Source organism: Amblyomma americanum, chromosome 6 (assembly GCF_052857255.1).
Source record: "Amblyomma americanum isolate KBUSLIRL-KWMA chromosome 6, ASM5285725v1, whole genome shotgun sequence".
Lineage (NCBI taxonomy): Eukaryota > Metazoa > Arthropoda > Arachnida > Ixodida > Ixodidae > Amblyomma > Amblyomma americanum.
Window position 1 is genome coordinate 48,758,875 of NC_135502.1, and position 23,378 is coordinate 48,782,252.

Genomic DNA, 23,378 nt, shown 5'->3' on the forward strand with positions numbered 1-23,378 from the left:
CTTAGTACCACAAGGAGACTTTAACACAAATAAACTTATAATTTCTCACAAGAAGGACCAGGCACTGGTTTTAGTTTTAGTTTGTGAAAGAACTGCAATTAATGTTCATTGTGCATGTGCACCCTTAGAGCAAAGTGTCCAAGCTAAAAGGTTTTAAAATTCACCTATATAGTAGGCTCTTACGGTAACCCAGTAGATACATACCTGAGAAGAGCACGCACAACTTTCGTCCTCATCTTTCAGGATCTTTGGATGTTTAAGGGTTATCAAGGGACTGCACAAGAGCTATGGTCTGGCGGCTGTTGACCGAGGCACATAGGAACCAAATCATGTTCTTTGCTCTTTATGTCCCTAATCACCTGTTCTTGCTTAGCCCCCAGAAGCGACCGATGAGAGCCACTTTTTTTTCTTTCCCGTACACAGGCGCCCGGTGCGTGGCCATCTGGAAGCTGTCGGTGCCCCGCTGGGTGCAGAACGGCACCGAGGAGCCCGTGCTGTTGGACTGCGAGTACGTGTACAACGAGCTCGACGTTCGCCTCGTGGTCAAGTGGTTCTTCAACGACCTGCTGGAGCCGGTGTACCAGTGGATCCCCGAGCTGAACTCGCGCCAGGCGAGCGGCATCCTGACGGGCCGCCTGGACGACTCGTACACCGTCGGTGGGCCCCGGGACTCGCAGTACCGGGCACTGCGCATAATCCGGCCCACCACCGAGATGAGTGGCCTGTACACGTGTGTCGTCTCCTCGATGGCCGGCTTCGACTCACAACAGCAGTCCATGATGGTCTATGGTGAGTGTGCCCCGGGGCGGCCCTGTCTTCATTCGCTGCTGTCGGCGGTGACGGGGGAAAAGTTGCATGGTTTTAACGTATTTAAACCGAGTAGAAGTGACCTTGAGGATGCGAAGGTCGCACCATCAGGGTGAGAAGGACACCCTTAAGTTCACGCTTATTTTAGCTACCGCTGGCGCGACGCTCCTGCGAGCAAACCTGAGCTTACCCAAGTTATTCTGAGGCTTCACGTTAGATTGTTGGTTGGAACCGTGTTAGGTAGTGATTTTCAAAATCATAAACTAATCTGTTTGAGCTTCGCTGGGCCGTTCTCGCACTCCGTACAAGTCTGTGGAAGACTGGACATCTTCTCCTTGTGGGTGAAGAACAATATGTTAACTGAGAATATTTAAGCTGTGTATCTCAAATTAAGCAGTGAACTTGTAGCGCCTGCGCAGATTCCGTGCCAGAGGTTGGTAGGCAGTCGTCTCATAGTTGTGGAGAATCTTTTCCGTGGTCATGCTGAACGTAAAAGTGCAAAAAACAAGGACGTAGAATAAGACACACAACACGCGTCTTAGTCACGCGGTCATAGTCACGCGAGTCAATCTGTGCGAAGAAAAGCAGAGGCCACAAGCGGTCGCGAAGAAACCTGCACCACGCAAGTAAGTCCTCGCCAAAAAGTTGGAAAGATCACCACGTTTGCCTCTGGGTATTGCAGCGCAGCACCAATGGCATCTTCAGCCTTCCGGGCTTTTAGAAACGACGGGGAGCTTTTATCATTGCTTCTTTAAAGGTTCAGTGCTCTATGTAGTCGGCAGACATCAAAACTTCGAACTTTTTGCAATAGCTGCAAGAAAATCTATCACCATCATCATCAGCCTGGCTACACCCACTGCAGGGCAAAGGCCTTTCCCATGTCTCTCCCATTTACCTGGTCCTTTGCCAGCTGCGCCCACCCTATGCCTGCGAACTTCTTAATCTCATCCGTCCAGCTAACCTTCTGCCGCAACCTGCTACGCCTGCCTTCTCTTGAAATCCACTCTGTAACCCTTAAGGACCAGCGGTTATCTTGCCTTCGCATCATATGCCCTGCCCAAGCCCATTTCTTCCTCTTGATTTCGACTAAGGTGTCATTAACCCACGTTTGTCCCCTCACCCACTATGCGCGCTTCCGGACTCTTAACGCTGTACCTATCATTTTAGCAAGAAAATTAGTCCTGAAACTCCAGTGAGATCGATGTAACTTGCCTAAAAGTAAACGAAGCGCATAAAATTCGTCTCTGCAGTGCTGCTCCAGCAGATGACGCGCTATAAATAGAAAGCTCTGCTTAACAACAGCATTGAGCGCTGCTGGTCTAGCTGATCGCGCACGACGCGTTCTCTGAGCGAAGGCGGCTTCATTATCCCGATCGCCTATTTATGCATTCATCTTCACGGTAACGTCTTTTGACACGCCCGATAGAATAAAAATAATAAAATGGGAAAGCTCTGTAGGTTTCTCCGCGCGGTATCTCGAAGCTGAATCTGAACTGCGATCGAAGGAGAATCCGAAAGATCCGGTCGCCGCCCACGCAGAGGCGTTGAACTGAAGCGGATACGATTCGAGTTTCGCTCTCCAGTTCGTAACACACCGTGAGCGTATGCGTGAAAAAAAGAAATGTACTGGCTATTTACTCGAGTGCACTGTGAATTCATTCCGCTGTTACAGGAAAGACCGGGAGTGCATAAAGCTTACGAAAAAGCGCTTGCACAGGTTATAGCAAAAACAAAAAAAGAAACGCGAGGACAGAATGGAGGGATAAAATGGGAAACACAGCCCGAATTCGAAACAGTCAGTGCTTTCTTCCAACATGCGAAACCAATCCGGCCTTCTGTCGAGCTGTGGCCGCTGCTTCTGCATCGGACGAAAAGAAACAGAGGCTCCAAAAATATTTTAAAAAATCAAGAGGAGACAACAGTGCGGGCCAAGCAGCCGGCGAGCCGTAAGAGTGGAGAGAAGAGGTGGAGTAAGATGGAGGATTGCAAGAATAGGACGAAGATTGAACTGGAAGAAGTGGACGGGGCATAAGAATGACAAACAACGAGAAAAAAAGTGAAAGAAAAATTCTGAGGCTGAGTCCGCTCGCAGAGGTGTGGAAAGCTGGATGAAGAGAGGCTCGCAAGAGAGATATCAAATATGTAAAGAAGGGAGAATGGGGGGAAAGGGAGCCGAACAGGCGGACGAGAGAAGACAAAGTGTTCCGAGGAATGCGAGGGACGGAAACAAGATAGGAGGCTCCGAAGAAAAGGCGAGAAATGCGCCAAGTGTACGGACGTCAGCGGAAGGGAAGGAAGCAGCGGGAACAAAAGATGGAAGGGCGACGTAACGGGTGAAACGGAGAACGGGAAGAATGGCTATAAAGTGGGGAAGAAAGAAAAAAATAAAAGGCGCGACGGGATGGAAAGGAAGAGAAAGTGCAACGGGGCGTTGTTTGTGGGCGCGGTGGCGTTCGAGTGGCAATAAAAGCCACCGCCACGCTGTGGCAAGAGAAGGCTCAACATGCACGCGAGCTGCCGCAATTCCCCCCCCCCCTTCCTCCTTTCTCTTTTCTTCCTTCCTCGGTCGAGGTACGCTGCAATTCAAATGCGCAAGCTGCTAGTACAACGTGGGCGGAAAAGCGGCCGGCCAATTGTTGAAACAGCTGGTCCTCCCATTGTTTTGCGAGGGCTTCGGAGCGAAGTTGCCGTTTTTGTTTCTTTTTATTCTTTGTCTTACGGTGCTTTCCCTCCATCGTCTGGGTAGCCTGCGTCTTACTCGGCGCGCGTCGGGGTTTACGAGTTGTCGTGTGCGATCGGTAATTTCTCTTTCTGCGTCCGCTGCTTTAAGTCAAAACTGCTCCGCCTTCCGACAGGTGGCGACTGGTAAGAGTGGCGAAAATGTCGAAGTTTCAGCGGACCTTCTGCCGTCTGGTGTTTGCCGTTTGTTTCACAGCCGATGCAGCGAAGTTCCTAAAGTTTGACTGTTAGTCTGGCGCGGCGTGGCTGTGTAAACATGAGAACTTCCTAGGGAAGTTTGCGTGCAGCCGTTCGATGAGAAAGGTTGGAACTTTTGGTCACTGAATTATTTTCAACGCATAACCTTGGCCAGTGAAAAAGAACCTTCTTTCTGTAAATCAGCTATTTTTGGAGCTCAGTCTGCGAAGTGTTGACTTTTCAATATGTGCACTTCTTTGATCTGATTCGTACTTCTTATTACTCTTTTCTCGTTACCCCCCAAAAAGAAAGTTTTTAACTCCAGACTATACGTCGCCATTTCTATTTTCTGTCGCCGTCCTAATACAACGGTTCTTTCTTGCACCTTACGAAACCAAAATCAGGTGGTAATAAAGGTAGCTGTTTTAGTACATGCAGGCTACTGCCCCCATGGACATCTGTGTTCGTTTTCGGTCTTGCGTTAAGGAACTTCTGAAGAAAGTAGTAAGGGCCACCGAGCTATAAAATATCGCGTTGTCAAATAAACGTGCGACGTTCTATCCTGATGAGTAAGAACCAACATTCGGCCCGATGAGTTTTAGCGTATACCTGAGGGATGGCAGGAGCCACACGTAAAGGATGAAATGAAAAAGAATAGCAACGGCTTTGTTTGGTCCAAGGGACCGGGGAGAAATGCGTTGGGCGAGTGAGCCGAAAGGTGCTTATTTATTCAGCCGGACTGGAGTCCCGCGACAGCCGCGGTCAAGCCCGCACCTGTCGTTCGTCGAGTTTTTCCAAGCTCTTCGGGAGAGTGTGCTGTCGATTGTCTCGCTCGGAAGGGAGTGCTGTGACAATATTGGCGCCGAATACTCGCCATCCAATTTCAGTTGACAGCGTTGGCAACTCTGCCGTCAGGAAGTTGAGAGACTGGCAGAGTGGTGTTCAAACAAGACTGACGTTGCAGTGTACACAGTTATGTTTGAAGTTTGGTCCCATAGAGTGCTGTTTTTGCTGGAGGTCACATGCCTGTCTAGTCGGTGTTCTTCATAACCCCACGCCCGAAATTCCAGTGCTAGGCCCTGCTGCCTTCCAATGTAAGCAAGGCCGAGAGAGCTGAATTTACTGGCGGCCAATGAAGTGCAAGCTAGATGATCACGTAATGCTGCCTTCATAAGCAAAGAAACCGCGAAGAAATTAAGTAGTCACGATATTTCACGAACGTAAGGATGAGTATAATATTGAGGACTCAAGATTTGAGTCTTGCTTTTTTTCACGTACGACTTCTTTCATTAGGCATCGTCTAAATGCTGCTATTGTGATGTATTAGCCGCCGTTGAAGATAGATAGATAGATAGATAGATAGATAAATAGATAGATAGATAGATAGATAGATAGATAGATAGATAGATAGATAGACAGACAGACAGACAGACAGACAGACAGACAGACAGACAGACAGACAGACAGACAGACAGACAGACAGACAGACAGACAGACAGACAGACAGACAGACAGACAGACAGACAGACAGACAGACAGACAGACAGACAGACAGACAGACAGACAGACAGACAGACAGACAGACAGACAGACAGACAGACAGACAGACAGACAGACAGACAGACAGACAGACAGACAGACAGACAGACAGACAGACAGACAGACAGACAGACAGACAGACAGACAGACAGACAGACAGACAGACAGACAGACAGACAGACAGACAGACAGACAGACAGACAGACAGACAGACAGACAGACAGACAGACAGACAGACAGACAGACAGACAGACAGACAGACAGACAGACAGACAGACAGACAGACAGACAGACAGACAGACAGACAGACAGACAGACAGACAGACAGACAGACAGACAGACAGACAGACAGACAGACAGACAGACAGACAGACAGACAGACAGACAGACAGACAGACAGACAGACAGACAGACAGACAGACAGACAGACAGACAGACAGACAGACAGACAGACAGACAGACAGACAGACAGACAGACAGACAGACAGACAGACAGACAGACAGACAGACAGACAGACAGACAGACAGACAGACAGACAGACAGACAGACAGACAGACAGACAGACAGACAGACAGACAGACAGACAGACAGACAGACAGACAGACAGACAGACAGACAGACAGACAGACAGACAGACAGACAGACAGACAGACAGACAGACAGACAGACAGACAGACAGACAGACAGACAGACAGACAGACAGACAGACAGACAGACAGACAGACAGACAGACAGACAGACAGACAGACAGACAGACAGACAGACAGACAGACAGACAGACAGACAGACAGACAGACAGACAGACAGACAGACAGACAGACAGACAGACAGACAGACAGACAGACAGACAGACAGACAGACAGACAGACAGACAGACAGACAGACAGACAGACAGACAGACAGACAGACAGACAGACAGACAGACAGACAGACAGACAGACAGACAGACAGACAGACAGACAGACAGACAGACAGACAGACAGACAGACAGACAGACAGACAGACAGACAGACAGACAGACAGACAGACAGACAGACAGACAGACAGACAGACAGACAGACAGACAGACAGACAGACAGACAGACAGACAGACAGACAGACAGACAGACAGACAGACAGACAGACAGACAGACAGACAGACAGACAGACAGACAGACAGACAGACAGACAGACAGACAGACAGACAGACAGACAGACAGACAGACAGACAGACAGACAGACAGACAGACAGACAGACAGACAGACAGACAGACAGACAGACAGACAGACAGACAGACAGACAGACAGACAGACAGACAGACAGACAGACAGACAGACAGACAGACAGACAGACAGACAGACAGACAGACAGACAGACAGACAGACAGACAGACAGACAGACAGACAGACAGACAGACAGACAGACAGACAGACAGACAGACAGACAGACAGACAGACAGACAGACAGACAGACAGACAGACAGACAGACAGACAGACAGACAGACAGACAGACAGACAGACAGACAGACAGACAGACAGACAGACAGACAGACAGACAGACAGACAGACAGACAGACAGACAGACAGACAGACAGACAGACAGACAGACAGACAGACAGACAGACAGACAGACAGACAGACAGACAGACAGACAGACAGACAGACAGACAGACAGACAGACAGACAGACAGACAGACAGACAGACAGACAGACAGACAGACAGACAGACAGACAGACAGACAGACAGACAGACAGACAGACAGACAGACAGACAGACAGACAGACAGACAGACAGACAGACAGACAGACAGACAGACAGACAGACAGACAGACAGACAGACAGACAGACAGACAGACAGACAGACAGACAGACAGACAGACAGACAGACAGACAGATAGATAGATAGATAGATAGATAGATAGATAGATAGATAGATAGATAGATAGATAGATAGATAGATAGATAGATAGATAGATAGATAGATAGATAGACAGATAGATAGATAGATAGATAGACAGATAGATAGATAGATAGATAGATAGATAGATAGATAAAGAGCAGGAGGGAAAGGCAGGGATGTTAACCAGAAAGGGGTTCCGGTTGGCTAACCTGCACTGGGGAAGAGGGATTAGGGGACTAAAAGGAGGAAGAGAGAAGAGAAAAAAGGCATAACACACACACGCACAACGCTGTCACAATTTGTCACTCAATCCAGTCGCTCAACGGCGGCTTAGGGGCAAAGGAATGCCCCATGCTAACCGCTTTTCGCCGTCACGGACCAAGCCGTTAGCCGCCGTTGAAATTTAACGGCTTGTTGAATAGGGAATCCGCTCTTGCCGAGGTAGAAAAGATCGCTAAGAGAATTAGAATAATTAATTATATTATGCTCGTTCAAAGCAATGGACTGTGAAGCCTATTGTAGTGGAGGACTTAGGAGTAATTTCAACAACCTGAGGTTAGCCAGTCACAAAAATATGGTTATATGGACATTTCTGCAATTCGTCTCCATATCAGTGGAGCTGATTTAACCTGTCAACTTGGCCACAGGAGTCCAGTTCCACAGCTACTGAGCAACGGAGTCGAACAAACTTTACGGGATGATAGGACGAGATTATATGGATCTCAAACTTCAGAGAACATGTCGTGTTCCGTCACAATTGTTCCTGACCAGTCTGCTCACGCATCGCATGGAAAATAAATGGATAAAATCGCATGCCAGCGGCAACAAAGAAAGTGCATGAAAATAAAAAAAACACTTCTCTGGAATATTCAGGTCACAGTGCGCGCATATAGTCGCCGTTGTGACACCAGTGCCACCGTATCGAGGATTGTAGCTTCTTAGTAAAAGAAGAGATGTAGAGGTGGAACTACGGAGGACAACAAGAACAACTAGAGTATGAAAAATAGGATATACAGATGATTTTATTTCCGCCTCTGCTTCACTTGAAAGTTCTATTTCAGTGCAAAAAAAATAATTTATGCAACTGTAGTGGAGTAATTTTTTCCAGAGGTGGACATATTATATTAGCCTTTTAGCTCTGACTTCCTTTTTTCGTTTTCATAGAGAGTTATAAAAAAACGTACAACTTGTCACCCTTTAACCATCATTATATTATTGATGAAAACGGCCGTCGAGACTCCCGACAGACTTTTTGACATTCTTAGTGAACTTGTAGGGCAGTGGCAATATTTTAGTGCGGTAGAAACCAGAAGCGCTGACTAGTCTGAATACTTAGCCAAAATTCATGAAATGCGCACAGTTAATATTAAGCGATACTTCGTAGCAAACCTAAAATGCAGTAAAAAATTTGAAACTCTTTGATTCTTATGTAACTCGACTACTCTACACAAAACTGATAAAACGTTGTGATGTCCTAGTGGTCATGGTCAGGTTTTTTTGTTGTCAGTTTCCATAGCTCATTTACTAGAAGTGAATCTGAATACGATGACTTCGCACAGCAAGTGGCTGGCTATTAGAATGCTTTTGTTCGCAGTGATGTAGTCACTAGATGGTCGTGACTGCCGAACGCAGTACAAAAGGTCACACCGGACAATCCGGATTCCTATATTGCCTGGAAACAGGGTCCATATCACCGTTAACTACTTGATTTCATTAGATCAGCCCACTTTTTTCATTTATTTGAGCATCTTCCTCATCTCTCATTTCATAACTTTTATGCCCTGAGGAAAAATACCGCTTGAAAAAAAAAAAGGTCTCAATGTGCCAGCCATGCCGCTCGATGGATTTCTTGGCGGCGGGATACCTTACGAAATTCGCGCATGGATTCTGAAATAAATCTAGAGAATCAGCATGTTTTCGTGTTTTTTTATTTCTTGTATGCATCTATTTGCGTGTGATACAAAAATTCTTAGCTTATCACATGTAGGAGGTTTAACTCTGCAATAGGCCACGCTTGGGCGAAGCTATTACCTGTACTGTTTTGTAAGTTCAGACCCGCCTCCGTCTAACAGCACCCTGCTACTTCCCGGTGTTGAAAGAGCGGTTAAAAGAACGTGAAAAAGTTTGCAATGTCTCTGTCAGCCTGTCAGGCGTTCCAATACGTAATATTCGAATTCCCGCAATTCCCAGTATGACAAATATAATAACAAAGAAAGAAATAGGAAATGATTTTTTCAAAAAAAGTATTATTCATTTATGTTTCAAAAAGCAGGCTAGAACTTCAGGTCTGCCTAAGCTACTAGGCTACAGAAAATGTTTTATTGTTGATTACTGATCTTCGGCCATCTATAACAAAGGCGGTTAGAGAAACATTGTCTAATGCTATATGTGTGCCGGACCCAGCGCTTTATATCAGTCATTGATGACTGTCAAAAAACCACACATACAGCAGTTGTCAAGAATAAGGCGCCTAAATGATTTCTTTCTGCATCAAGCTGTGCAACTCGTTATGCGTCGGCTCTTCAAGGTGATAATAATAATTTACGGAGCCCTTAAAGAACATAACATCTGGAAAGGCGGGGATAAAGGTTTTCCTTACCTTACTTCGGTTTAAAGCCTAATGTTTTTAATAAATGCCTCATTACACAGGTAAGAAACAAACCTCGCCACCCCGTAACTTTCGGCACAAACAGTACGTATCCCTAATCTGTTCCGGAGTTTGTAATGTCCCTGCTTTTGAATGCTTAAAGTATTTGCTATATTTCCCCACTTACATGCTGAGGAACTCTCCCAAATAATGCCTAGAAAGTTAGTGCACGTAAACGCAGTTTGATTCCGGCACCGGGGGGCATTATCAACGAACGTGCTTGAGAAAACAACGCGATAGTTAGGCGAGATTTTGCGGCAGTTGACACAGTGAACACGCAGCGCACTTAGCCTAATAGGCATACGCCTTTATTTGCTCTGCTGGTGGCGTGCGTCACGTAAGCACGGGCTTGATGTCCGCGGTGCTCGCGGCTTATGCGCTGGAGTGAGCAGATTTCCTCTTCGCAATCCCGCAAACGTGCCGCTCAAAACGGCTTTTTTATCAGCTCAGAGTCGAGGCGGAGTCATGTCGCTGGTCGTTGTCCGCCGAGTGCCCAAAGGGATTGCTGGGTGCACATAGTTGAGTGATTAGGCTTTCCTTCCACGTGCGCTCAGAGCGACAACCAACAAAAAACGTCGATGGCTTCGTGGTGATTTGTGTCCCCTTCTTTTTGCCGTACAAGCAAGGCAAAGGTTGTCGGTGACGAACTCACAGCGCAACGGGGAAGAGGGAACAGGCAGAGAGGTTCGGTGCCACGGCTGGGCAAAACCGTTATAGGAGGGCATCAGAGGCACAAAACACCACGCGAACCGACACAAGCCCCAGTAAAATCATGAAAAGAGCAAGAAACAAGGTTTTGCTCCATAGGTCGTCATGAAAGAGCTTCGATGTCGCCTGCGCGACCTAGTATGTCACAAGACACCACCACTGCTGCCATTGGCTGTTACTTAGCGTTGATGACCAAGGAGAGTTATCGGACTGTTATCGTTGGCCGGCTGCAGGCGTCGCACGTTCCTCATAGCACTCTTCCTGATAGTTTGGCTAGTGTAACAACACTGCCTGTCCTCTGCAGAACGGGACGGCTCGCCAAACACCCCCAAAGAAAAGAAAGTGGTGTGGTTGTTCTGTAGTTTCGCTTTCTTACTGAACCGCCCCACGTCTGGCTTGGCATACGCTTTACGCAAAGAGATGGTCAGGACAAGCTAAGGGACGCTCCAGCATGGAGAACGGGCCTTTGTTGTTGTCCGCCGGATACGTTGTTTATGGCTCCCAGTGGTCTTCCACTTGGGCGATTCTTTGATACTTGCTTTCCTGTGAGTGGGGAAGGTCACAACGTTACCGTTACTCCTTCTAGAAGGACGGTGGGGAACTACCCCTCAGGCAGGGTTATGTAGGACCCGCGGTTTAGTATGTGACGCTCACAAAGCTGTTCTATTCTATATTCTTTCTTTTGGGGGGGGGGGGGGCGGTTGAGGAGGAGGGGAGGAGGTAGTACATGCCGACGGTACACAACTTCTCAGTGTCCAATTTACTTAAGTGGTACAGATTTTCCTGTCATTCCTTTAATGTTTCGGGCATCCATTTGGCGGATTGGTTGTTGTATTGAAAGGCGCCATACTCTCGGTACTGATGAGTCGTTTCTGAGGAAAATGCAAAGATAAAAAGATAACTGTGCAAGCGTTCCTATCGAATAAACAATAACAACCACGGCGGTTTGTAACCTTGCCCTTTTAAGCGCTTATTTTGATAGAACTAAACGTGCTGTAAACACCATTGAATGAAGTATCGAAATCAGGAGAGACGACCTCATTCGCTGCTGCAAACACCGCTTTCTGTACAGTAAATTAGTACAGAATGAACACACTCGCTGGATGTTGTTTCGACTTCTTTTCGGACTGGGCATCGAACCATCGCATTCTTTTTCTCGTAGACGTTAAGGACCCATCACTTATATTCTATGCATCAAAGCTTTCACTTATAGTAAGTAGAAAAGAATAACCCTGAGGCAGGCTATGGTTAACTGCTGCAATTTATTAAGATTTTTTTAGTTGTAGGAAGATTGTACTAAGTACAGCTAAATAAAGCAACTTATAATGTAGTCTACAAGTTGATTCCTTAAGTTATCAAAGAAAGACCGAAAACGTTTTAAGGACATGAGATTTTCGTTTTATGTTGTTTATAGTGCATGAAGAAATCAAAATTCTAAGGAGATTGGGTTGGTTCAGTACTAAAAAAAAAAGACATTTGAGCTAGATGCAGCTGTAATTAAATGCACCATTAAATTACTCTGCTTTGATGTGCAACTGAAACGACAGAATACACAGGGGCACTCTGGTGTTAGATTTCGCGAAAAAAAAAATGCTGCGACGCAATCCGGAGTGGGACGCATTTTCGGATACGAGAGTGAAATGCCACGCAGCTGAATTTACTTGATGTTACAGAGTGCTACGTTTTTGTTTCGTTTTAATCGCATAGGGCGCTGCGCCGGTACATTCGCATCCACCTCTGGAAGTGTTATCATGCGCCACGATATACAGATCTTGGTTCGTAACGAGTATTCAGGTCTATTTCTTTTTAGTAGTTTTCTCTCTTTCATGCAAGCTTATTCTGCAGCGCCGTGTTGCATCTAAGGAAGGTTTATTTATTTTAATTCCGTCCTTCAACCCTTTTCTTCACCCTTCACGCGCCATGCGCCAGGATCAGCGGTCCTCGCTTATTAAACTTATCGACCGGCCAGTAAGCCTCTTTCATAGCTCATTACCGGCCGCTCCTAGGCGAGACGAAACCGCATGATCCCGCCATATAAGCTTCCCGGCCTCGCGAGTGGCTCGGGCCACGGCACCAGCAGCAAAGAGCAAAAAGAAGGGAATACGAAATAAGATCGGTTCTCGTAAACATCTGACGCGGGAGAAAAAAAAAAAGAGGGAACGCAGATTAGCTGCAGCTGGAAACATGGATACGGGAGAAAAGCAGTAAAAAAGGGAAGGAACTTGGCGGCATCCCTGGCTCGGTCGATACATGCGTATTCGCTGGATCGCCTTTCAGGCCCTGACGCGCTTCTTTCGGCGCCGGTGAGTGCTGCCGGCTCGGCACTTCCGGCATTCGTTTCTCTGAGAGCCAGCTGAGCAAGCTTGGGAACCATGAACCAAGCGAACGGAGCGGCAGTTAATGAGAGCAAAACTTAGCCACAGGGTCGGTTTCCGGCAAGAGATGCGTCGACAGCGTGACAGTCTTGAGAATTCTTGGTGGCGTGATGACACCTTCCCAGTTCAAATGGGAGACCAAATGTCTCTCGCTTTTTGTGAACGCGTTCCAAGGTAAATAAAATGAATTGTATTGAATTTAATGAGTATCGACCGAGGTAGAAAGAGTAACAGTGTGGTTGTTGATTGAAGTGTTTCAGGCCTCGTGAAGTGTTGGGACTGCTCTGAGGTTATCATAGTAGGGTGGATGCCAACCCGGATCTGGAGGGGTGGCGATATCAACGTTCCGCCACCAAGCTCGAACTTCTACGTTTTTCTTCACCTTAAAATGTATAGTTTCCTGTTCTTTAACAGTGTGTGATTAAGGTAATGAAGGAGATTATATTTCATTGATTTTATTTAAAATAAGGATAAAGTACATGAGCCTCTACTTCACTTCTTGATTTTCTGTACATTTGCATTAATAGCGTGCATGGCTTGCGCCACCTCGCGTAACAACTGAAAGCAGGATTGCACAGCACGGTAATGGACTAGCCTCCAGATAACTGCGCTGAAAGGGAGAGCGGCACTGACTGATTACTCTCTTTAAATGTGATAAATTAAAAAAGAAAGGCATGTTTTGTTCACTCTTTTCCGCTGGGATAGCATACGGGATCGATAAAAGCCGTGAACTGCTGCTTTGTACATCTTTCCTGGGTTCTGTAGAAGCTATTTACTTGTTTGGTAATTGAGCTAAGTTAGGATCTGGAAGGGAGTAAAAGACGGCAACTAGCTATTTTGATTCTAAATCAGCATGCCCTCTCCCTCTTTTTCCTTTTGTGAGGCCACGTGACACCACACAGAAAGGTTCTTTGCTTTACCTTTGCGGCATCCTCGGCACCATGTGTAAACAGGATTTCAAGCCTTGATATGTTCACTCAACACGCAAGTATAGCACGTCGCGCGTCCGGCAGGTATACGCCAAAAAATCGAGCCCCATGAGAAAAGCGAGACAGGAAGCAGAAGAAGAAAATGGAGGCCGTGACACGTACTTAAATCCTATTGGCTACACCCTACGCCTGGGGAAGAGTGCTGAAAGGACGACGAAATCGAAAACGAAGCGGGATTTATGACTGAATATTTGAACGTAACTTCATCCGCAGTGTAATTAAGCAACACCCTTTAGGGGCCCTTTACCTGTCGCTTTGTAACTGCCGATCTTTTTCTTCTGCTCTGTAATCCGGATCTTTCACACTAACGCCATTTGTGGGGATTTTATTTTCTGTGTTATTATTTCCACCTGCTTGTTCACGCACGAGTGCGTGAAAGCACCAGAATCGTGTTCGCCTGTGTTCGTTTGACTGGGCACCGTTCAGCCCGTTAATACACACACCGACAAACGAGCAAAGTATAGTCCCCAGTGAATAAAGCAGGCCTGTCCATCTTCGTTAGGTGCGTAACAAAGGGTGCGAGAATAGGGAAAAAAAATCTCTCACGTTATATTTTTTTTCAGCACGCGCGGTAGCTGCCACCTAAGCGGTAACTGCCACCGACTTATTTCGAAACCGATCTCCAGATTCGCGGCTCCCATTTCGCGGCTCCTGTCCTGCTCCACGCATTTCGAGCCCCAGAGTGCAGAAGTAAACGTATCGACAACGTCACGCCAAACAACAGCACCTAGTGCGCGCAGCCTTGACGGGAGGAGAAACACGATACATCAGCGCGCCGGACTGTCCCGCACCCATTTACGGTGTACAGTTACGCCCGCCTCCCCGTCGATCACAGCGTACACTAACTCTTCACCGCGCGCCACGCGTCCCGGATCTTCCGCGTTCCCGCCCCTCCCGCGAGCGAGCGCTGTCCCGGCTAGCGATGCGTAAAAAAAGGCGGGTAGCAGAGCGGCCGAGGCAAAATAAAAGCCTCGAAACGAGGTGGGAAGTCATTCAAGCGTTCCCCGCTTGAGGGAATCCGGGAATGAAAGGAGGGAAGAGATCTGCTGTGTACTGCGGCGGCGCTGTCACGGGCGAGGCTTGGGGAAGAAAGGCGTATACGGTACCCCTGCCTGCCTCGCCTCGGGGCGTGTTCTCCGTGAAGCGACGCACGTGGGCGTACGTGTCGACGACGAGGGAGGCTGGCAACGATACAGCCCTGTTCTCCTCCCTGTTCCTGTGTACGGGTTTCTTTTTGTCATTCGCTTCGTTCGTTTTTTCGAGAGGTTCTCCCCCCCTGCAGACTTGGTTGTTTGGCGACCTCGACATGGGTGCTTGCAGGGCCGAGTCGATCTGGCCACCGGGGCGTTATGCATCGCGACACGTCGCTGTTTGGACAGCGGTCGTACGTGCCTACGTCGCCGCGCAGCACTCTGTCTTCTTCCGGTGCATGCATTTTTGTTTTTACCGTGCGTGTTTGGGGCGTAACGCTGCAGAACGAAGAAAAATGGGCGACTGCATTTTCTATGCGGCTAAATGTGCGTAATAATTCAGCGTAATAGGTGTACAAGAATGTTAATAAATGGGACACTGAAGTGTTGCGGTGCTTTACGCATGAGTTGGGCAGGCGTGCTGGCATTTATACAAAGCACGTGTCTACTTTCAGCAGCGTATACCCTATGGAAGCATGGGGACCGTTCAGAGTTTGCGTCTACGTCATAAGAAATGCATGAAGCCGCCGCGCTGGCAAATGCGTCATTGTGAAATACTGCTCTCTCGGTCACAGCCCGGTAGTTCGTTTCTGTTGCTATGAGATGCCGGTAGATGACGCCACCGGCCTACGAGTCTTGCTTTTTATGCCAAAAGAGCCAGGGCGCTTTAACAAAAAAGTGGTAGGGTTTTAACGTAGTTAAACCGAATGTACGTGCGAAAGCATGTGCTTAGCCTGGTTGGCTCGTGGTACTGCTTTGCTTGGTAGTCGGTACGTCTGGCGACGTTATTAGATTCAGCTTAAGCTTATCTGATCTATTCGCGCCGCAGATGGAAGTTGATGAAGAAGGCGATCTACAATGCACAGCGCAGGAGTGCGTTGCAGTTTGACACGAGGGGCGATCGGCTGCGGTGATAACCTAGTGCTCTCGTGCAGTGGCCAGCGAAGCTGAACCGTTCGCACCGCCGTGGGCTGGAAACTCAGTTGCGGCAATATTTGTTTTTTCTATGCATGGGCTGTTGCTACGCTAGGTTTAGCCAAGGTCACCCTCAAGGTCGCCCTCCCGTTGGTAACAGCTTGCGCGACGCTCCTATGGAATTGCCCGAGCTTCCTACCATTGGCTGCAGCCTGCGCGACGCTCTTCCGAGCTAACCCGAGCTTATCCGAGTTACTCCGAGGCGTCACACAGGATTCTTTATTGGGACCATGTTAAGTAGTGCTTCCGCACCAAAACTGAGTAATGGAAATGAGACTACTTTTACATGCAGTGTTCGAGAACAACTTTTCGTGTGCCATAGATATATCAAAGTGCTGCAACCAGTAGTAGATTTTGCTTTCTTGAAATAACTCCGGGTTTACTTTTCACAGCTTCCTTGTATGCAAGTACGTCGGCTAACTTCAAAACCGCGCCTATACTCAGGACACGTTTTCCTGCCCTGAACCGTACTTTCCCCAAAAAGAACAGCTAAAGTACTAGGCTTTTGTCTATATTTAGATTTTTTGTGTTCTTCACTGTAGCCTGCGTAAGCCTTGAGATAACCGGGCTGGAACTTAATTTCAGGAAAGCTTGCAGACGTTCACATAAAAGCAGCAGCACGAAGCAATACAAAAAAGTGTTTGTTTTTGTAAGTTAGCCTTGCAGCAAAGAAGTCGCTTTTGATGCGTTGGTTGCGAGTCGTGCGCAGTTTTGCTGCTTGTGTGTGTGTGTGTGCGTGCGTGCGTGCGTGCGTGCGTGTGTGTGTGTGTGTGTGTGTGTGTGTGTGTGTGCGTGTGTGCGTGTGCGTGTGCGTGCGTGTGTGCGGGGCGTGCGTGCGTGCGTGCGGGTCGAGAGGTGACGGTTAGCTTCACGTCCGCTGCAGTTCGCACAACTGCACATTTGAACCTCTAACTTTGTACTCCCAAATGTTAACCCGCAGTGCCAGCCAAGAACTTCACGCTGACGTATGTGACCACGTCAGCATCAGCCGCGTCTCCCGCTGCTGCTTCGTCCTTGGGATCCACCGCCCGGGCCCGTGTCGGGGTTCCGGCCGACCTCAGCTCCCCTGGGTCGACGTCGAGTGGGGGCGGCTCCGGTGGCGGCGGGGGCGCCAGCGGCTCGACGGTGGAGGTGCACTGCGGTGCACTGGGGCTCCACCCCCGTCCCACCCTGCGGCTGTTCAGCATCACGCCAGACATGCGACGCACTGAGGTGCAACGCGGGAGACCCCGAACGCGCAAGACGAATGGAACCTACGACATCGAGCTGTCGCGATCATTCAGCGCAGAGCAGCTCCCGCCGGCGGTGACCTTCGAATGCGTGCTCGAGATACCGGGCACCGACTACGAGGTGCGGCGACGAACGGTCTACAATCCTGGTAAGGGGTTCACCGTAAGGCTGCATAGGTTAATCAGCCAGCGGCTGTGAAAATAACCTAAAATAACATAACGAGGCCCCTGTCTTATGGTTTAAATGATTGAAGCCGTCGCGGTGGCTCAGTGGTTATGGCGCTCGGCTGCTGACCCGGAAGACGCGGGTTCGATCCCAGCCGTGGCGGTCGAATTTCGATGGAGGCGAAATTCTAGAGGCCCGTGCGATGTCAATGCACGCTAAAAAACCCATGTGGTCGAAATTTCCGGAGACATTCGCTACGGCGTCCCTCATAGCCTGAGTCGCTTTGTGAGGTTAAACCCTCATAAACCAAACCAAACGAAACCATTAAATAATCATTCCTTCACTATGCAGAGAAGTTCTGGGGACGCTAAAAAATGCAATATGAAATTCTATCTGTCGTAAACGCCCGAAGAGTATGTTGACAAAGTGTTGCTGTCTTTAGCTTGGCCAAAGAAGAAAAGACAGAACATAATATTTTTCTTTTTGAAGGATTGCGCGGCATTGTTACTGTCATATTATTTGGTGACAGTAGCTAGTTTATGCACTATATTGCGGGCATATATCTTGAATTTAGCGTTTAGCGCTGCTGAAATGAATTTTACCCGCGAAAAAAAGCGCGCGAGCAGGAATTAGTTGCGCAAGCGACGAGACAATTCCACTTACTCTTGTAAAAGTGTCCCTTTTACTGTTGCTGGCAGGAATGAAGACATTTGAAAACAAAGCCGACTCCGAAAGTGCAAGAATATAATTCTTAGAAAATAAAGCTTCATTCCGTCTAACATCGTTTTTTTTCTTCAAGCCCAAAAGATTATCGTGGTGTAGGTTTTGAAACTTCCAACATGTTCTTATCTTCCTTCTCATGCAGTCCTGTCTCGCGGTACAACGTATTATGGCAATCAAAAAGAAAGGCGCACGAACTGTCGTAGTTGTAACCATGAGCAGATTTACGAGCTCCAAAACTTAAATAAAAAATATGGCATCGTGAGATCCATTAACGTCACTCTGTGTTCGCTTACAAGACAGCGCCGTTCTAGAAGGTAATTTCTCGCGTCGCCTCTTCGTGAAGTGTCGAAACTCGTTTTGACATTTTAAGAATACTGGCGAATCGACATCAAATGTCTCTGCTAGCGAAGGCGCCCTTAGGGACAATGGCATGAAAGACAGCGTGATTTATAACGAGGCCAGAGATCTAAATCACAACGAGGTGACACAACTTAGAGAAAGAAAATGACCACCATTACATATGATCGTGATAAAGCAGATGCATCTAGCATGAAAATATAGTGCGTAAGAATGAAGTAAAAATGAAATTGGTACTTTTTATTCCTTGAAGCAGATATTGAATAGTCACGCATTCGGTTCCTAGAACCTTTGGATAATATTGCGAATCAAGGCCTTGATACGAAAATCGTTAATACCAGCCTTTCGAGTTTTTACAAGAAGTGTTAGTCCCAGTTCACCGAACGAGAAAATCGCGCGATCTGTTTCTGATCATCTCTCTCTTGTGTTCGTTTCAGGATATCTTTACCTAATGGGTAAGTATTGCCTACGTCTTTCTCATTCTCCTGTTAGAATGAAATACGACTCATGATATTTTGACAATGGCAAAAAAGGTTTTTATCTGTCAGTATACATGTTCAGGTAAGCTAAAAAGAAATTCTAGCACAAATTTAAAGTCTCTATTAAAAGGTGCTAACATACATGCCAACCTCATGCATCTTCCGTTTGAATGCTCTGGTGAAGATGTTAAAGGATATTCTGGATATAGCCCCCTGTATGCTCGGTTATGTGGGCAATGCATAACATGCTGCGTGTTGCCGTTATCATGAGATAATGAAGACTATTCTTTTGCTGTCTGTACTGATAATAAGCACTGTAATAAGTAAAACAGCCAATAAGAGCATGGTAGGTGTATACCACAGTCGGTATTCAATTTAAGTTAATCATGTACGTAAACACAGAAAAGAAATGAAACAAGAAGATAAATCTTTCTCCTCAGACTAGCAGCCACTCTGTTCTCTCAACTCTGCCGCAATGCCCTTACGGGCGAGGGGAATACATGATAATGAATAAATAATGGCCGCAATATTTCACAAGAAACGTATGAAGCCGAGAGCCTGGAGCGAACGGGAAGACTTTAGAAACAAAGATAGGACAAGAAAAAAACAACCTAACGAATGCTGACGGAAGCAGGAGCTCTACCTTTGATTCTCAAACATATATAGCAGCCGAACAAATTGTTAAGGTTAAAGACCAAGGCTTCATTAGAGTTTGCAAAGTCGCAACGTAGTCGTTCTGCTGTTCCATACTTTCTCCCGTGCGAATGTATCACCGATACCGAATAATAGGGTTTTAAAGAGCCCTAATGAGAGGCACGGGTAGACTTTCTAACCACCGCCGTAGGCGTTCGTTATCCGAGAAGTTGCGAGATGAAAAATGAGTCTTTCGGAACACACGTTCTGTGCAAGCGGGAGCTTGACTGGGCGCAAAAAGAGCTTCTTTTGCTCCCTCCAAGGATACGAAGTTTCATTTAAGTCGTCTTGGCCACCGGAGCGGTAGAGCTTAAAGAAGAAGCACGTTTGAATAGTGCATAAGCATAAGCTGAAAGCTTCTACCCACAAGTTGGTTTTAAACTGGAGCTCAGAAATATCCTCAGCGGTAGCAAAGCTAATGAAGCCATGGCACAATAACTGTAGTCGTGGTAGCTGTTCTTTCAGAAGGACAGCCATCTACGTCGTGTGCGGTATGAATAGTGAGAAAGTAGATAGCGCAGTATAGAAATTTGTGTAAAAAAATCACTTATTTTTGTTCGATCAGGCTATTGTCCATAGAAGATAAGACTCTGCTTCGGAGTGCAAGGCAGATGAGATTTTCTTTTGTACGCCGCGATTTAATTCGGTTTGTTGCGGTTGACAAAACACAAAACTACATTTTAATATCGCTAACCGTGGCGATTTACAAAATGCGCTATCAGGTATGTACCGCCAACATCGTGAACATTGCTAGATATTAGCGTGGCAGTTTAGGGACTTTGTATCGCTATTTGTTGAAAGCCATTTTCGCATATGCTGCCATACGAAACGTGCCCACAGAATCGGGGCATCTGCTGTGAACATAACTGTTGGCGATGGCACGGATGTAATTTTGCACCATAATTTTTATTCACAATTTTCAGACGCTTCACCACTGATCTCCATGCCAAAGAGCTTACTGGTCCTGCTTGTCGGCCTGACACTTCTAAAGAACGCCTTCACCGTTGCAAGTTGAAGACTGGTCCCAGGTGAAGAGTAGTCTTTTTAAAGCTTAGCCTAAACGCATGTGGTAGAAAAACTAACCGCTGTGCCTAAGTGGGCCAAGTAGACCGGAACCACGTTTACAAAAATACTTGTAGTTAAGAGCCAGAAGTGACCGGTTGGTGGTAGGACACGAGCCAATTAAGACAGCGAATTGGATGGTGGCTCAACCATGACAACAATGCTAATAATCATAAGAAATTGGCCATCAAATTACGGACAATAATGAGTACAAGGGATCTTTAACAGTTTTTTTTTGCACTCGCCCTATTCCCTTATATTCCTAATATGAAGAGGTTAGGTATATCGTTGACAGCGAGGGGGTTCTTCAACGAAAATGAAAGAACACCAAAGTGGTACTCGGATTTCGCGTAGAGTCGTGCTTCGCACCAGTAGACATTTCTGGCACCATCTTCTTAAGGCCCGACGTCATTTAACGTGGCTTTCAGCTATCCTTTCTTCATTACTTTCGATTGATTAGTGCACAGCGCAGTTCATATGTTGTCCATAGCTGTCGTGCCACTTATTATTTTTATAACAGCGAGTGGCCTCGCCAGTCATCATATTGCTTCTTGCTTCATGTTGTGAGTGAAATTATTGCAGAATAGTTTCTCATGGTTGAACCGGTATCGAAGGTCTAAAGTACCTACACATTTAATACTGTGACTATCAGCGTGGTGACTATAAACGTGAGGTACATGGATAAAAGTCGAGATGGGATGCGTTCAAACCATTAAAGAAGGCACCCATTCACTCCTTACACTGTTGACATTTGGGACATTGAGCTTCTTGCTGAGAACACTGAGTGGTTTTTATTCACGGCATGCTGCTTTTTATCGATTATTCTTGAAGCTGTATGCGAATCGGATTCTTTAGGATGTTTCTGATTATTTTTTCCTCTTAGAATACATGATACAAATTAATCTGGATCGTAGTGTTGTCCCGGAATACGAATGCACACCCACGCCTAAATATAAACGATACCCGACGCGCAAGTATGTGTGATGTGAATCGCAGACTCGGTGTAGAAAAATGATTCGTTCTATGTGCAGTGTCAATTTTTGCTATATACTTTGCTTCAGAGTCGATCGCGGCAGCTTTTTACGTTTTTTTTTTTCAGTTTCAGCTCTACAGCGCTCGACTGAAGTCAATGCATTTGCTCAGAACCTTTAAGTTGCGCGTTGTTCTTAGACTTGAAAGAACAGTGACCTCTTTTCAAGCAGTATTTGATTTTCATAGTCGTAGCGCTCGTAAATATGGCGAAATATTATGTTAGGGCAAGGAGTCAGCTTTGTATGCAGACAAAAGTAAACAGAAGAGCGACATGAACTTTACTAACTATAACGAGTGGTTCACTCCCTTGCATATGTGAGGAACGGAAAAGGCAGACGTTGTGCCCAAGGGTGACCCAGATGAAGAAAGGAGCGCTGCTTGTTTTGTGAACTGTTTTCTTTCGGGGAGGTATTGAGTATGTGTATGCTTTCCTAATAGCGTCTTCCTCTCTTTCAGATTTGTTGAAGATGCTGTTCCACAGCTTAAAGGACGCCTAGTCGGTCGTTCAAAGTTTTTGTATTTAAGATGTACATACGCACATATATTTGTAATTAAATCGTATCCTCTCTCGGAGAACAGTGGCATGCGGCGAAAAAAAACGGCGAAGGTATGCAGCCTCCTTTATTTTTGGAATTCCTTCATCCGGGAACACCCGCATTTTTTGTCGCTTTTGTTCGTTGTTATGGTGCGTATACTGTGATGCAGGTAGGTTTTTGTTGAATCCCACCATCTGTTTAAGAGCCCTCCGTGGTGTAGTTTATATTTGTTTGTACCTACGATACACAAGAGCTACTTACTTTTGCGGATGCCTATAGCTATATGGACTACTCTATGCTAATCCAAGAGAAAGACCAAGCGCGTAAACTGAAGAAGAATGCAACGGTTGTTTCTACAAGCACGTATCTGTTGGAGCGCTTCAGTCGACTGTTTTGAAGAGTGGACACGTCGTGGACAAAGCATGCAGTGGCGGTGTTGATGGCCGTCGCGGATTTTGAAACCGACCGCGATCGAGACATACAAATAAAGAGTATTTTTATGAAAGCAACCCGCTTGTTGGCTAGCTTTTCTTTTACTGTTGCGTCCTGCAGGAAAAGCGGCGCCATTTTGCTGCGGGCTGTTGAAGTGTTGCGGGGTGTTGAAGGTTGAAGTTGACGCAACCTAGCCAATGATAACGACGATAATAAATGGACAGAAGTGGTTGTGTCCTTGTGTAGAATAGAGCCCTTATATCTCGTTAGATATGCTGGAGTGGTATGGCTAATAAGGCTTGTTACTGCCTAAGTGCTCTGTTCTGAATGAAGTCGGTTTTCTCAGATCATCGTATCTGTTTGAGATGGCGAGGAGCATTTTGTACGAATTAAATGACTCTTTAATAAACTTCCATGCGCGACAGCATACGCGTAATCTTTAATCGTTTCGTTGAAAGGTAAATGCATTCGCCGCAAGTATTTCAAGGTTGCCAGTAATTTGATAACTCATGCGTGCTGTAATTCCTGCAGAACTCGCATTGACTTCAGAGGCGTAGCAGGTGTCGGAGCTTTCGAACGAAAGCAGTCCACTCGTACTGATGCATTTGTTTTACGCAACAGAAAATTCAGTTTTTCATGGT

General features: G+C 46.6%; 1 protein-coding gene across 1 annotated transcript in view; it reads left to right on the plus strand.

The window, feature by feature from the left end:
* The window catches only part of LOC144136767 (uncharacterized), a 109,431-nt gene extending 86,619 nt beyond the window's left edge, over positions 1-22,812 (plus strand). The window contains exons 2-6 of the mRNA XM_077669370.1: positions 424-789; positions 16,969-17,406; positions 18,941-18,958; positions 20,599-20,703; positions 22,226-22,812. Of these exons, the coding sequence (XP_077525496.1) occupies positions 424-789; positions 16,969-17,406; positions 18,941-18,958; positions 20,599-20,690 (914 nt within the window). The 3' untranslated portion in view covers positions 20,691-20,703; positions 22,226-22,812. The remainder of the gene's footprint in view (positions 1-423; positions 790-16,968; positions 17,407-18,940; positions 18,959-20,598; positions 20,704-22,225) is intronic.
* Positions 22,813-23,378: the final 566 nt, after the last annotated feature.